Genomic DNA, 13,319 nt, shown 5'->3' with positions numbered 1-13,319 from the left:
CATGAAAAAAAAACCTGAACTCTGAAATAATAGACATCTGCTGATCATACAATTATCTAGTTTTCAGAAATGAGGTCTACTGTACAGTGATTTTTTTTTTCTTAAAGACGTGTTGTATTATTTTATTTAAACTGTAAATGAATATATTTGGATGCTCCATGTTAGTCACTGAATAGGTTTACATGATTTTCAATTGATTTTTTGGTAATATAGCTCGAAAAGTTAATTATAATGAGTGCTCAAAGAAAAAAAAAAAACTCAATTATGTATGCAGTTTATGTGATAACATAACCTGAGGCTAAAAGCTGTGATATTCCACCAAAGAGAGCCACAGGATAAGGAATAGGCATATTTAAAGCTTATTTTTAAAAATCAATTTCCACACTTACTTTTGAACAGAAATTAATGTATATAACAATTTCATTTAATGATGTACTGACAGTATAGTTTTATATAATCACTCTACATTGATTCTCCCATAGATTTTCCAATTGTTTATATTTTCTTAAATGCTGTCTTAGTTTTTCTTGATTACTAACACACAATTAATGAAACAATTCACCACTTTCTCACAACTATAAACACATTCTCGTTACAAGCAATGTCAAAATCAAATACTCCAGTCAAAAACCCTTACATCTATCAATATCAAACTTTGGCCTCAGATGACAAAACCTATAGTACAAACACACAGACAACATCCCTGCCAAGTGAACACTAGTGAGATCAGTTCAGAACACTGTAACAAAAACCTCTTATTTTGATTCAGGAATTATTTGGCAGCTCAGTTCTGCAAAAACTTGTGTAAAAAAAAAAAAGAAAAGGAAAAAATGGCTAAATTTGACAGTCATAAGTTTGAGTTTGTACAACATGTCATACTGTTTACTGGAGACTGAGTAGTGAAATGTCCCTTATATAAAGTACTGTTACTATAGCTTCTATACTGAACTACACTGTGTAAGCAGCATAAAGGCCTGCCTGTGATTCTTTCAGCTCTCTCTCCAGTGCTAGGATGAATTTTTTAAGCAGTCACCTGTGCTCCTGTTTATCCTATCCTGAGATTCTGAGTGGTCTGGCATCACCTTTGCTACTGAATGCTTGCTTATGGATAATTGTGTGTTATTTGAGATCACACTGTGACACTAGAGTTAATTATATGATGTGTTTGTGTTTTATTAATGAGAATATAAAATATTTGTAAAATGAGGCCAACTTTGGAGAGATCATAAAAAAAATGGAATGTGTGTATTTATGCATTCCAGTATAATATATAGCCTAGAATATTATAATTTCTAAACTACTAAATTAATTATTAAAACATTGCATAATTAAATATTTTACTCATGGTCCGTTGCTTACATTATGAATGAATCTTTAATTTAGCATTTATTTATTTTTAACTGTGTTAATGCATTAAGCCATTTTTCAATTAACGGTTTTCTTGGGGACAAAACTCAAAATGTTGTCTTTCCTTTTGGATTACAGCAGAACCCTTTTTAAAAAATAGGGTGCCATAAAACCATGTTTTGAAAGTGCTATAGGCCTATAGTACCTTTATGGTGTTATGAATAACCTTAAATCTGTTTTTATTAATTTTTTTATTGTTTTACTGCTCTCCCTGTCTGGTATTATAATAACTTGTAGCTTCTATTATTAAAAATGCAAGACGTGTTTTATTTTTATTGACATGGGAAGCTGTAGTAAAAATGACAGTGCTCTAGCAACAGTTGCTTAATACATTAATACATGATGACTGACACTGAACGAGAATAAACACACAAAATAGAAACACAAAATGAAGATGATGCGATCAAGTTTCAGTGAAATACTGTATCTTCACAATCTTCTATGATGCCTGTATGATTCTAAAAAAAAAACAAACAAACAAAAAAAACAGATGATATTTGGTATTAAAGGACAAACTATTGCAATGCATCATCTCTTAGAGATACTTCAGAGTAAAATAATCTTTAAAAAGATTTCAATCAATTAATTAATTTTATTATTTCTTTTGTAATGTATGTATAAATTTAGAATTGTATTAGCAAATTAAATGTTCAGAGAAAGTACAAGTAACCTTAAAATATATTTTACAATGTTAGAAACATTAATCTCATTATGGCTGCGGGTGTTTCTGCTTGAAAACACACTGTTAATCAGTTCTAGAAAGAAACTGAGTGTGAAATAAGTAAAAAAAAAAAAAAAACCCTGATTACAATCATGCTCTTTGTCATAAAAATAAATGTGAACATTAGTTTGTTCTTCAGTTTATATTCCATATGGCTATTAGTTTGATCTTTATAACATATAATGGAGGACATACAGATAAGAGTCAGGAGGGATTGTGGGAAATGTAGTGCAGTGGTGATCATGACTACATTAAAATCTGTTATGCATTACTTGCGAACAGCTTTTGAGTAAAATCAGTGTTTGTCCACTAGAGGACAGACATGATCAGATACTAATACCAGCAGCAGGTTATCTGTATGTGACCATTTATTTACTGAGCAGGTTTTAACCAAATAACTTACAGATGAGAATGCAACAATCAAACACAATTATTGCAAGGCACAATACAATAATAGTGGACTTCCAAAACCAATATGATTTAAACAGAACAGTCAGGAAAAAAATAAGCAAGCTCATTCAGCCAATAATAAATATATTGTTCTCTTATAAAGGACATACAGTAACAAATAACAACACAGTACTTCCGTATACAACGGTATAAAGTTAATTTACTAACAAACTGATGTAGTAAAGTAAATTCGTTGAACCAAATACTGTTATATATGTCACCTTTTTTTCCACAAGCACCAAAGTTAAATAGCAATCACTCTCAAAACAATCACTCTCATTGGGTATGTAATATCATATAAAAATGTGCAATACTGTCTGAATTCACAGTTACTATTATTGTTATGGTGTTGTTATTTGCATTAAGGGGATCCCCTCCTGCTCAGGCCCCCCATCTGGACTTCTTTCACTCCCTGAAACAAAACAAAGAAAACACAAAAGATGATATTTATGTGCAAAGATAATGGCATTTAAAAAATAAAATTATTCTGGAATTAGAAATTAAATCCCAATTGAATATTTTAAAATGTAATTATTTTTATTTTATTTTTATTAATGTGGTTTATTGTGATTTCTAAATAAAGACACACTAAATAAGATCACCATGTTACTCACCTTATTTTTATCTTGTATTTGGTCTCTCGGCTGCTGATGATCAATAGTTTATAAACTCCAGAGTGTTCAGTTGTGCTGTTTGTGATTGTCAGAGATCCAGTCTGATGATCCAGGTTCAGTCTGTCTCTGAATTTCCCTTCAGTGGAGAAACTTGTACTGAAACTTGTACTGAAAATTGCTTTATATATTTCACCTCTAGCGATGAGACTGTCTTCAGGTCCAAACATCCACAGTACCAGATCATCTTTTTGTATTTCAGTATCGTTCTGTAGCTTGACTGAATCTCCCTCCATCCCGGACACAGTCTTTTCTTTAATTTTATCCCATCACCACACAGAAGAGTAAAAACATGAATGTTATAACAAAATTAACTCCCATCTGATTAATTAGAGGGCAAGATGGTGGATTTTTGTTTTGCACATAAGAAAGAACTGTGTTGGAGCTGTACACATTTTAAAATGCCCCTAATTTCTGGGCACCAATGAAAATTTGACTAACATAATATAATTTGTTTCTGTCTTCTCGAGTTGTTTGCATCTTTATCTTTTTGCAGCTTTAATTATAAGCTAAATCATTAAAACATCATAAACCACGATTGAGTTTACTCACCATGAGCAATAACCATGAATCTCTTTGCATGTGCTCTTTTTGCCGCTGGTAATTTGAAGTGTATAAACATCTGAATGAACTCTGCTGATGTTCCTGATGGTCAGATCTCCAGTTTGCTGGTTTAACTGCAGTCTGTCTCTGAATCTGCCATCAGGACCTTTGTATAATTTGGTCTGATTGGTGGCTCGGTTGAGTTCAGCTATAAAAATATCTTTATCGCTAAACTTCCACAGTATCCGGTCATCTTCATTCAGTGCAGTAACACCAGTTTGTAGAGTGACAGAATCTCCCACTGTATATTTCAGCGTGTTCACTGCCAAAGCAAGAGAAACATGTAGAAGAAATTTGTGAGTGTGAACATGAACTCAGTTATCGATATTTTTATTATTTTCGAGCTACTCACGCCAAACAAGAACATTGAATTTCTTGTATAAGTCTTTATTTCTGCTCTTGATCTGCAGATCGTAAACTCCAGAGTCTGTGCTTTTGGTGTTTGTGATGGTGAGATCTCCGTTTGATTGTCCAGCTCAATCTGTCTCCAATCTGTCTCTGAATCCGTCATCATCATCGTAGACATTGCTCTCATTGCTCTGTCCATCGATTTTGGCGATAAGGGCATTTTTAGGTTCAAACTTCCACAGTATCAGATCATCTTTCTGTATACCGGTCTGCAGATGGACAGATTCTCCTTCTGTGAATTTCCGTGTGTCCTCTTCATTTCATAAAGAAACAGAAACACATAAAACATGTTGACGTGAATGTGGAGGTAAACAACTCAAAACCCACTAAGGAGCCCAATGAAGTTAAAAAACTAATAAAGTAACATATTGACAGACAATACTGTAGGACATTTTGAAGTGCTTGAGTTGTGCACCTCGTACAATAACTTTGAATCTCTTATTTTTTGCTTTGCTGCCAGTGATCTTCATCTGATAATCTCCAGAGATTGGGATCCTGATGTCGCTGATGGTCAGATCTCCAGTCTGATGGTCCAGCTGTAGCTTGTCTCTGAATCGCTCATCATCAGCGTATGAGATGTTACCTGCCTTTTTGTAGATTTGTGCAATAGCCATTTCTTGAGGTCCAAACATCCAGAGCACTTCATCGTCTCTTTGGATTTCGACTGCACCGGTTTTTAGTGTGACAGAATTTCCCTCCTTCACTGACACGTTCTTCTTTTCTGTCTCAACATCAAATGAATGGAGAAGATATTAAATATTTTAAAAGATGTTTCATTGTTCAACTATTCAAAAATACATTTTTTGGTGAAATAATAAACTACCGTAAATTGAGTCCCATTAGAAACAGTAGATTTGATTCATAAGTGATTTAGTTTGGAGTTTGATTAAATTTACTGAACAGTGATCTGATTGGTTTTTAAGTCACTTTTTAAATGCATTTCTAGGGTGTTACAACTTCCTTTATTTTTTCTTTATTAAGTAAGAGAAGGATTAATTAAATGTTTGTTTGATAAAACAAGTAGTTTTTCTTCTGCTAAATTGTTGGCATTAATCCACGAGCTGCCATGCTAAAGTGCAAACTGTCAACAAACACTTCCTCATTCCATAATGCACAGCGCAGCTGGCTTCACGGCAACTGGTTTTAGTCCAAAAAATGATCTGTTTTTTTTGCAGTTGGGTCTGTTTGAGGTTGGATCACGTTCTCACCACAAAGCGTACCGCTCCAGAGTTCGTTTGAGAAAGCGTGCGAGACCACCTCTTCAAGCGGGTCTCGATGCGGCTTCATTCGTCTGATGCAGCATTTAGGTCCGCCTTTAGTGCGCACCAGTCGCGATTGCTGCTTTTCACACCTGCCCAAATGAACCCGCGCAAAGGGAAAGCGAACTCTGGTACGATGCGATTCAGCGAACTAAATGAGGCAGGTGTGAAAGCACCCTAAAGATGTCTTGAGCCTGCATCTATGCGGGCCGGCGGGAAGACGCTTCAAGGGTACAAAGGCTGCTGACCACACTTCAGAGCGTTAAAGGCTGAATAGTGCGGACTCGTGGAGCTTCGTAGACTCGGCGAGCATGTGCAATTTAAGTCCATGAGACCGAAAGTCCACATGAAGTGCGCCATTTGGGACAGGGCCAAAGATGTCTAGCGCAGGGATCCTCAAATCTGGACCTCGAGATCCACTTTCCAGCAGAGTTTAGCTCTAACCCTAATCAAACACACCTGAGCATGCAATGCCAATCAATGTCTTTGGGATCATTCAAAAATCACAGGCGGTGACTTTAATCAGGGTTAAAGCTAAACTGTGCAGCACATTGAACCTCCAGGGCAAGATTTGAGGAAACCTGATCTAGCACATATTTACATAGAAAAGTGAAGTATAAAGCAGCGGAACTTTGTAAACAGCTCAGAGTAATCATGACATCTCCATAAGAACCATATGATTGCCAGAACAAATTTAACGGGATTTTTGAAAAGGTTCTGTTCACACATGATCTCTCAATGGTAACTTACCAGTAATTTACCAGTAAAGACTGTATGTGTGACAGGGGCTAAACTCTTCCTCTGTATATGCTGTGAATTTGAATTGCTAAACGTTCCTCTGGGAAAACAGTGTGCATTAACGAGCCTGTCCTCCAACAAAAAACGACCATATAGGTCGTTTGTGCAAAAGCTTTACTGCTATTACGACCTATTTTTTCGTTTTTAGCGTTAAGCGGCCTCTAAGCGGTATTAAAAATAATGACAGTATCGGCGTTCGTCTGTAGATCATGAAATGGCGATATAGCGTCATTACCAATCAAAGCGCGCGTTTATTTAAATGCAATGTGTGGACTTTTTTACACCGATCTCACAGTAATTTGTACATATTTTACTAGGAGGCTTATTACGTTCGAATGACCACACCTAACCCCACCCCTAAACCTAACCCTCCACAGAAATCATGCTAAATTATGATTTTTTTTGAGCATATACATTTTCACGTGCATGTCCATTCTCTGGGATCGAACCCATGATAGCATGATTGCATATCAGGTATAGCATAATAATCTACCAACTGAGCTACCGCAGCGCCAAATCCGCGTTGCAAATAAAGAGAGTACAAAACATTAATATGAACCACGACCTTTTTGCCGATAGAGGCGCGCAATTGTAGTATACGCTCTGATGGGTCGTATTTCAGGGATTTGGACAAACGACCTATACGAGCGTATTAGTTGGAGGACAGGTTGGCATTAACTCACTAGATTTGTAACGCAAATCATTTATAACCCTTTGCCAACACAGGAAAATACATCAACCTATGTCTAAATATGCCATGTATTGTACATCGCGAATTCAAATGAAAAGTTTCTGCCTGTGGCTAAGTATTAAAATTTAATGGATTTAAACATCGTTTAATCACGCTGTAAAGTTAAATGTCACCAGGCTGTTGGCGACCTCTGCAGGTATTTGTTTTAATACATAATGTACTTAAGTTTGTTAAATCATGCTGTATAGTTGTATAATCAGGCATATTAGCTGCAGGCCCTAATGTATTTTCTAACAGTGTTGTTTAAAACAATCATGTAATTTCTTGGTTTTGATAGAACAATCTCTGTCGCGTAAGGGTCAAGGCTGGAAAACCATACTGGATGCCTGTGATCTTCGGGCCCTTAGGCGGCACTGCATCACATACAGGAATGCTACTGTAATGGAAATCACAACATGGGCTCAGGAATACTTCCAGAAAACATTGTCGGTGAACACAATCCACCGTGCCATTAGCCGTTGCCCAGCTAAAACTCTATAGGTCAAAAAAAGAAGCCATATCTAAACATGATCCAGAAGCGCGGAGTGTTTTCTCTGGGCCAAGGCTCATTTAAAATGGACTGTGGCAAAGTGGAAAACTGTTCTGTGGTCAGGCGAATCAAAATTTGAAGTTCTTTTTTGGAAAACTGGGGCGCCATGTCATCGGACTAAAGAGGACAAGGACAACCCAAGTTGTTATCAGCGCTCAGTTCTGCATCTCTGATGGTATGGGGTTGCATGAGTGCGTGTGGCATGGGCAGCTTACACATCTGGAAAGGCACCATCAATGCTGAAAGGTATATCCAAGTTCTAGAACAACATATGCTCCCATCCAGGCGTCGTCTCTTTCAGGGAAGACCTTGCATTTTCCAACATGACAATGCCAGACCACATACTGCCAATTACAATATCATGGCTGCGTAGAAGAAGGATCCTGGTACTGAAATGGCCAGCCTGCAGTCCAGATCTTTCACCCATAGAAAACATTTGAAGCATCATAAAGAGGGAAGATGCAACAAAGAGACCTAAGACAGTTGAGCAACTAGAAGCCTGTATTAGACAAGAATGGGACAACATTCCTATTCTAAACTTGAGCAACTTGTCTCCTCAGTCCCCCAGACGTTTGCAGACTGTTATAAAAAGAAGAGGGGATGCCACACAGTGGTAAACATGGCCTTATCCCAACTTTTTTTTGAGATGTGTTGATGCCATGAAATTTAAAATCAACTTATTTTCCCTTAAAATTATACATTTTCTCAGTTTAAACATTTGATATGTAATCTATGTTGTATTCTGAATAAAATATTGAAATTTGAAACTTCCACATCATTGCATTCTGTTTTTATTCTGAATTTGTACGTGTCGATAAGCAGTGATATAGCACATCATTTTCCAAGTTTATTATATAGCTCTCATTCTTTAGTTCATTCTGAAGATAGGTTTGAGTTTGGAATGGTATAATTTTGAACGTTAATGTTGACACAGTCATTGCATGCTTTGCATGTGCTGCCCGTTGTTGTCAGAAAAAAGTTCAGGCTTAGGATTTTTTTTTTTGCTTTGACCCCTGATATTCGCTGTAGATAACACTCACCTTTCCGGATTTTAGAGTATTTTAACATGTAGCACATTACACCCAAAGCTGCAGCCACAAACAGAAGGACACAAAGACAAATGAGCACAATATAACCAGCAGACAGACCCGGATCTGGAACAGCTGAAGAGAGACAAACACACAAACCATTTCATTATGAGGGAACATCTAAAGTACACTATTTTAATGTGATTTGACATGAACTACGTACCGACAAAAACATTGAATCTCTTGTAGAGTGTTTCTTTACTGTTGGAGATCTGTAGTTGATAAACTCCAGCGTCTGAGGTTCTGATATCTCTGATGGTGAGAGATCCTGTCTGATTTTCCAGATGAAATCTCCCTCTGTATATATCATCTGAATTCAGTGTGATCTCATGAATCTTAATGTTCATTTCAGCTACAAGACTGTCTGGATTTGTAGGTCCAAATGTCCATTGTATTAGATCATGTTTCTGTGAATCAGTAACACCAGTGTGTAGAGTAACAGAATCTCCTTCTTTCTTGTTTTCTAAGCCGGCAAAAATCACATCTGGAAAACAAACAAGATCCATTATCAGATGTAGCCTACTGTGCATTTTGAGATAGAAAAAATAATATAAATAAATAAATAAATAAATAAATAAATAAATAAATAAATAATAAAAAATAATAAAAAAATAATATAATCTTAATAATAAAAGTACATATTTTAATACTGTAATATTAATGTAATAGCCAGTTGCAGATTGTGTAAATTTACTCATAAAACACTTAAGTCTATATAATAATTATCATTAATCATATGGATATAAATCTATAAAATTATGACATTAGATGTATCTGAGCTTCTCACCATGGACAGTAACACTGAATGTCTTGAGGAAGGTCTCGTCGCTGATGATCTTTAGATGATAATCTCCAGAGTGTTTGGTTCTGATGTCACTGATGCTCAGAGATCCAGTCTTATTGTCCAGCTGCAGTCTGTCTTCAAACCTCCCATCATCAACATCATATAATGAGACTGTCTGAGTTTTCCCATCAATTTTTGCAATAATATTGTTTTGAGATTCATACATCCACATCAAGAAAAATATTCTCTGTATTTCAGTGACATCAGTGTGTAGAGTGAGAGAATCTCCCTCCTTCACAGACACTTTTTCTGTCTTGCTGTACACACCTGAAAAACAGAAACAGTATCTTAAAATTTTCAAATATTAGAAAACTACAAACAAAACATTAGCGCTGAAGTTGATATATAAAATCGTAAGGATTATGTACATTATTTTAATAATACAGCCCACTAAATATTACCCTTAGGAAAATTAACCATGGTTTTATTATAGTTAAAGTGTAGTAACCATTGGATTTTGGCATATTGTTTACATTTGTATAACCACAGTTTTACTATAAAAACATGGTTAAATTTTGCCTACATTATGGTTTTAACCATGATTATTATTATTATTATTATTATTAGCCTATATGTAGTAAAAGCATGGTTAATATTAGTAAGGGTATAGAATACTGGGCTATAGAATTAAGGTAATCATAATGTTGTCATTTGTGGATTTTGTCCACGCTTGCTTATTCAGTTGGCTATTTAATCTATAAGCATAACAAAACGTTACCATTTTAGTAGTATTTTTTAAAATATCCTATTTCTTGTGTACTTGTTTTTACGGAACTGTTTATATATACAGGTCCTTCTCAAAAAATTAGCATATTGTGATAAAAGTTCATTATTTTCCATTTAAAATATCCTATTTCTTAGCTTTATTTTCCATAATGTAATGATAAAATTAAACTTTCATATATTTTAGATTCATTGCACACCAACTGAAATATTTCAGGTCTTTTATTGTTTAATACTGATGATTTTGGCATACAGCTCATGAAAACCCAAAATTCCTATCTCAAAAAATTAGCATATCATGAAAAAGGTTCTCTAAACGAGCTATTAACCTAATCATCTGAATCAACTAATTAACTCTAAACACCTGCAAAAGATTCCTGAGGCTTTTAAAAACTCCCAGCCTGGTTCATTACTCAAACCCACAATCATGGGTAAGACTGCCGACCTGACTGCTGTCCAGAAGGCCATCATTGACACCCTCAAGCTTAGAGGGTAAGACACAGAAAGAAATTTCTGAACGAATAGGCTGTTCCCAGAGTGCTGTATCAAGGCACCTCAGTGGGAAGTCTGTAGGAAGGAAAAAGTGTGGCAAAAAACAGCTGCACAACGGCAGAAGAGGTGGCGGACCCTGAGGGATTGTGGAGAAGGACCCGATTCCCAGCCCAGGGGAGACCTGCGGAAGCAGTGGACTGAGTCTGGAGTAGAAACATCCAGAGCCACCGGGCACAGGCGTGTGCTTTTGAACCAGAAACAGCTGCAGAAGCGCTTCGACCTGGGCTACAGAGAAGCAGCACTGGACTGTTGTTCAGTGGTCCAAAGTACTTTTTCTCGGATGAAGCAAATTTTTGCATGTCATTCGGAAATCAAGGTGCCAGAGTCTGGAGGAAGACTGGGGAGAAGGAAATGCCAAAATGCCTGAAGTCCAGTGTCAAGTACCCACAGTCAGTGATGGTCACCCATGGGGTGCCATGTCAGCAGGGTCAATGCAGCTAGCTATCAGGAATGGTATCAGCATGTGCTGGTGTTGGTCCACTGTGTTTTATCATGGGCAGGTCAATGCAGCTAGCTATCAGGAGATTTTGGAGCACTTCATGCCTTCCATCTGCTGAAAAGCTTTATGGAGATAAAGATTTAGTTTTCAAGCACGACCTGGCAACTGCTCACAGTGCCAAAACCACTGGTAAATGGTTTTACTGACCATGGTATTACTGTGCTCAATTGGCCTGCCAACTCTCCTGACCTGAACCCCATAGAGAATCTGTGGGATATTGTGAAGAGAAAGTTGAGAGACATGAAGACCCAACACTCTGGATGAGCTTAAGGCCACTATCGGCATCCTGGGCCTCCATAACACCTCAGCAGTGCCACAGGCTGATTGCCTCCATGCCACGCCGCATTGGAAGCAGTCATTTCTGCAAAAAGGATTCCCTGACCAAGTATTTGAGTTGAGTGGATGAATAACTGAACATAGGTTGTATTCATTTGTATTGACTTTTTGTATTAAAAAACACTTTTTCTTTATTGGTCGGATGAAATATGCTAATTTTTTGAGATAGGAATTTTGGGTTTTCATGAGCTGTATGCCAAAATCATCAGTATTAAAACAATAAAAGACCTGAAATATTTCAGTTGGTGTGCAATGAATCTAAAATATATGAAAGTTTAATTTTATCATTACATTATGGAAAATAATGAACTTTTATCACAATATGCTAATTTTTTGAGAAGGACCTATATATATATATTCGTGATTGTCTTTGAAGTTTTCAAAATGAGTTTATCAAAAGTTTATTGTCTCCAATAAGATTTCTGTAATGGCTGATTTGGCTGCACGTCTGATGGCGAAATTACGTAACGTGAAATTGAAAGGACGTCAAAAGCACATCGCCTAAAACTAGTCGTACGCTAGTAGCCTATTACTTTTTTTACGTAGCAACATAGTTAGGCCTATAGTCCCACACCCCAAGTTATAACACAGAAAAACACTGATTTTGTAAATGTCTGTTGAAAATGCGAGATTTTGTGAAAGGACATCGCCTACGCTTATTATCACGCTAGTAGGCTATTGCACGCCAATGTTAGTGATTGAGACCGAAATACCTTTCTTCCGCTCATGCATGAGATAACTGAAACTGAAAGTATGAAGAACCGAGCCTGCAGTACTTACAGTCCAAAAATAATGCGAAGGAAAAGAGTAATAATAGTTTCTTCATATTGCTGTGCTGTATGATTGTCAAGCTCACAACCATGACTCGATCGATCAGTAGAGTAGCCTACCGTCGCAGCGGAGACGCGCACGGAGAACCGCCGTCATGGGTGGTGCCACCCTTTAATGAAATGTAGAGCAAGATATGCAGGTAATGACATCATAAAGCAGCCAATGTTCGTTCATGAGTTTAAGTTACGCACAAATGTAGTTTTACTCTTTAAATACACACTTTTTTTTTTTTTTTTTTTTTTTTATATACCTTTTTTCAATAACAGTGATTAGAATATCCAAAAATCCTAAAATATGGTATCTAAACTCTGTTCTTGCTTGTAGTTTCTGTCACTGTACCTACACATAAGGGCAGAGGATCCTATTTGCCATTGAATTCATATGTTCCACAGACTCAGAAATACTTGTTTTACTTTAAGCTTTAAACATAAAATCAATATAAGACTATTAGAGTATACCCTTTTATGATCAGTTAATTTATATGAATAAAAATGAACAAAACAAATAGGGCTTCAGTAGAAGTTTTACCCATTACTTGACTTAGTTATAATAAACATATTAGTACCGGTCTGAATTCTACTCCTATTTTGATCAATATGTCGTTATGAGACTAAGTTGGAAAGGCAAATCCAATATTTCTATATTTGACATTAAACGTAGACCAATATAAGTCGTCTTCTTTAAATATATATACACATATATATATATATATATATATATATATATATATATATATACATATATATATATATAAATGAATAGAGATATTTGACAACAATAAGGGCTATTGTTTTCATGAGCAGTAACAAAATGGTAAGATGATTAATACCCAGCAAACATGCTGAGCAA

General features: G+C 36.1%; 1 protein-coding gene and 1 long non-coding RNA gene across 3 annotated transcripts in view; both read right to left on the bottom strand.

The window, feature by feature from the left end:
• LOC109075626 overlaps window positions 1–12,590 on the bottom strand; it is a 47,591-nt gene extending 35,001 nt beyond the window's left edge. The window contains exons 1-5 of one of the 2 annotated variants that reach the window (XM_042749942.1): window positions 12,420–12,590; window positions 9,473–9,796; window positions 8,849–9,169; window positions 8,638–8,760; window positions 4,676–4,981 (exon numbers count right to left, since the gene is read on the bottom strand). In XM_042749942.1, coding sequence (XP_042605876.1) covers window positions 4,676–4,981; window positions 8,638–8,760; window positions 8,849–9,169; window positions 9,473–9,796; window positions 12,420–12,501 — 1,156 coding nt within the window. In that variant the 5' untranslated portion in view covers window positions 12,502–12,590. The remainder of the gene's footprint in view (window positions 1–4,675; window positions 4,982–8,637; window positions 8,761–8,848; window positions 9,170–9,472; window positions 9,797–12,419) is intronic. The other variant, XM_042749943.1, reaches the window with a different exon arrangement.
• LOC122141790 lies at window positions 3,209–4,334 on the bottom strand. The gene is made up of 3 exons (XR_006158102.1): window positions 4,205–4,334; window positions 3,802–4,114; window positions 3,209–3,502 (listed from the first exon to the last, which is right to left on the bottom strand). It is a non-coding gene; the product is annotated as an uncharacterized LOC122141790 (long non-coding RNA).
• Window positions 12,591–13,319: the final 729 nt, after the last annotated feature.

Source organism: Cyprinus carpio, chromosome B22 (assembly GCF_018340385.1).
Source record: "Cyprinus carpio isolate SPL01 chromosome B22, ASM1834038v1, whole genome shotgun sequence".
Lineage (NCBI taxonomy): Eukaryota > Metazoa > Chordata > Actinopteri > Cypriniformes > Cyprinidae > Cyprinus > Cyprinus carpio.
This window is presented reverse-complemented; position numbering and strand designations above follow the sequence as displayed.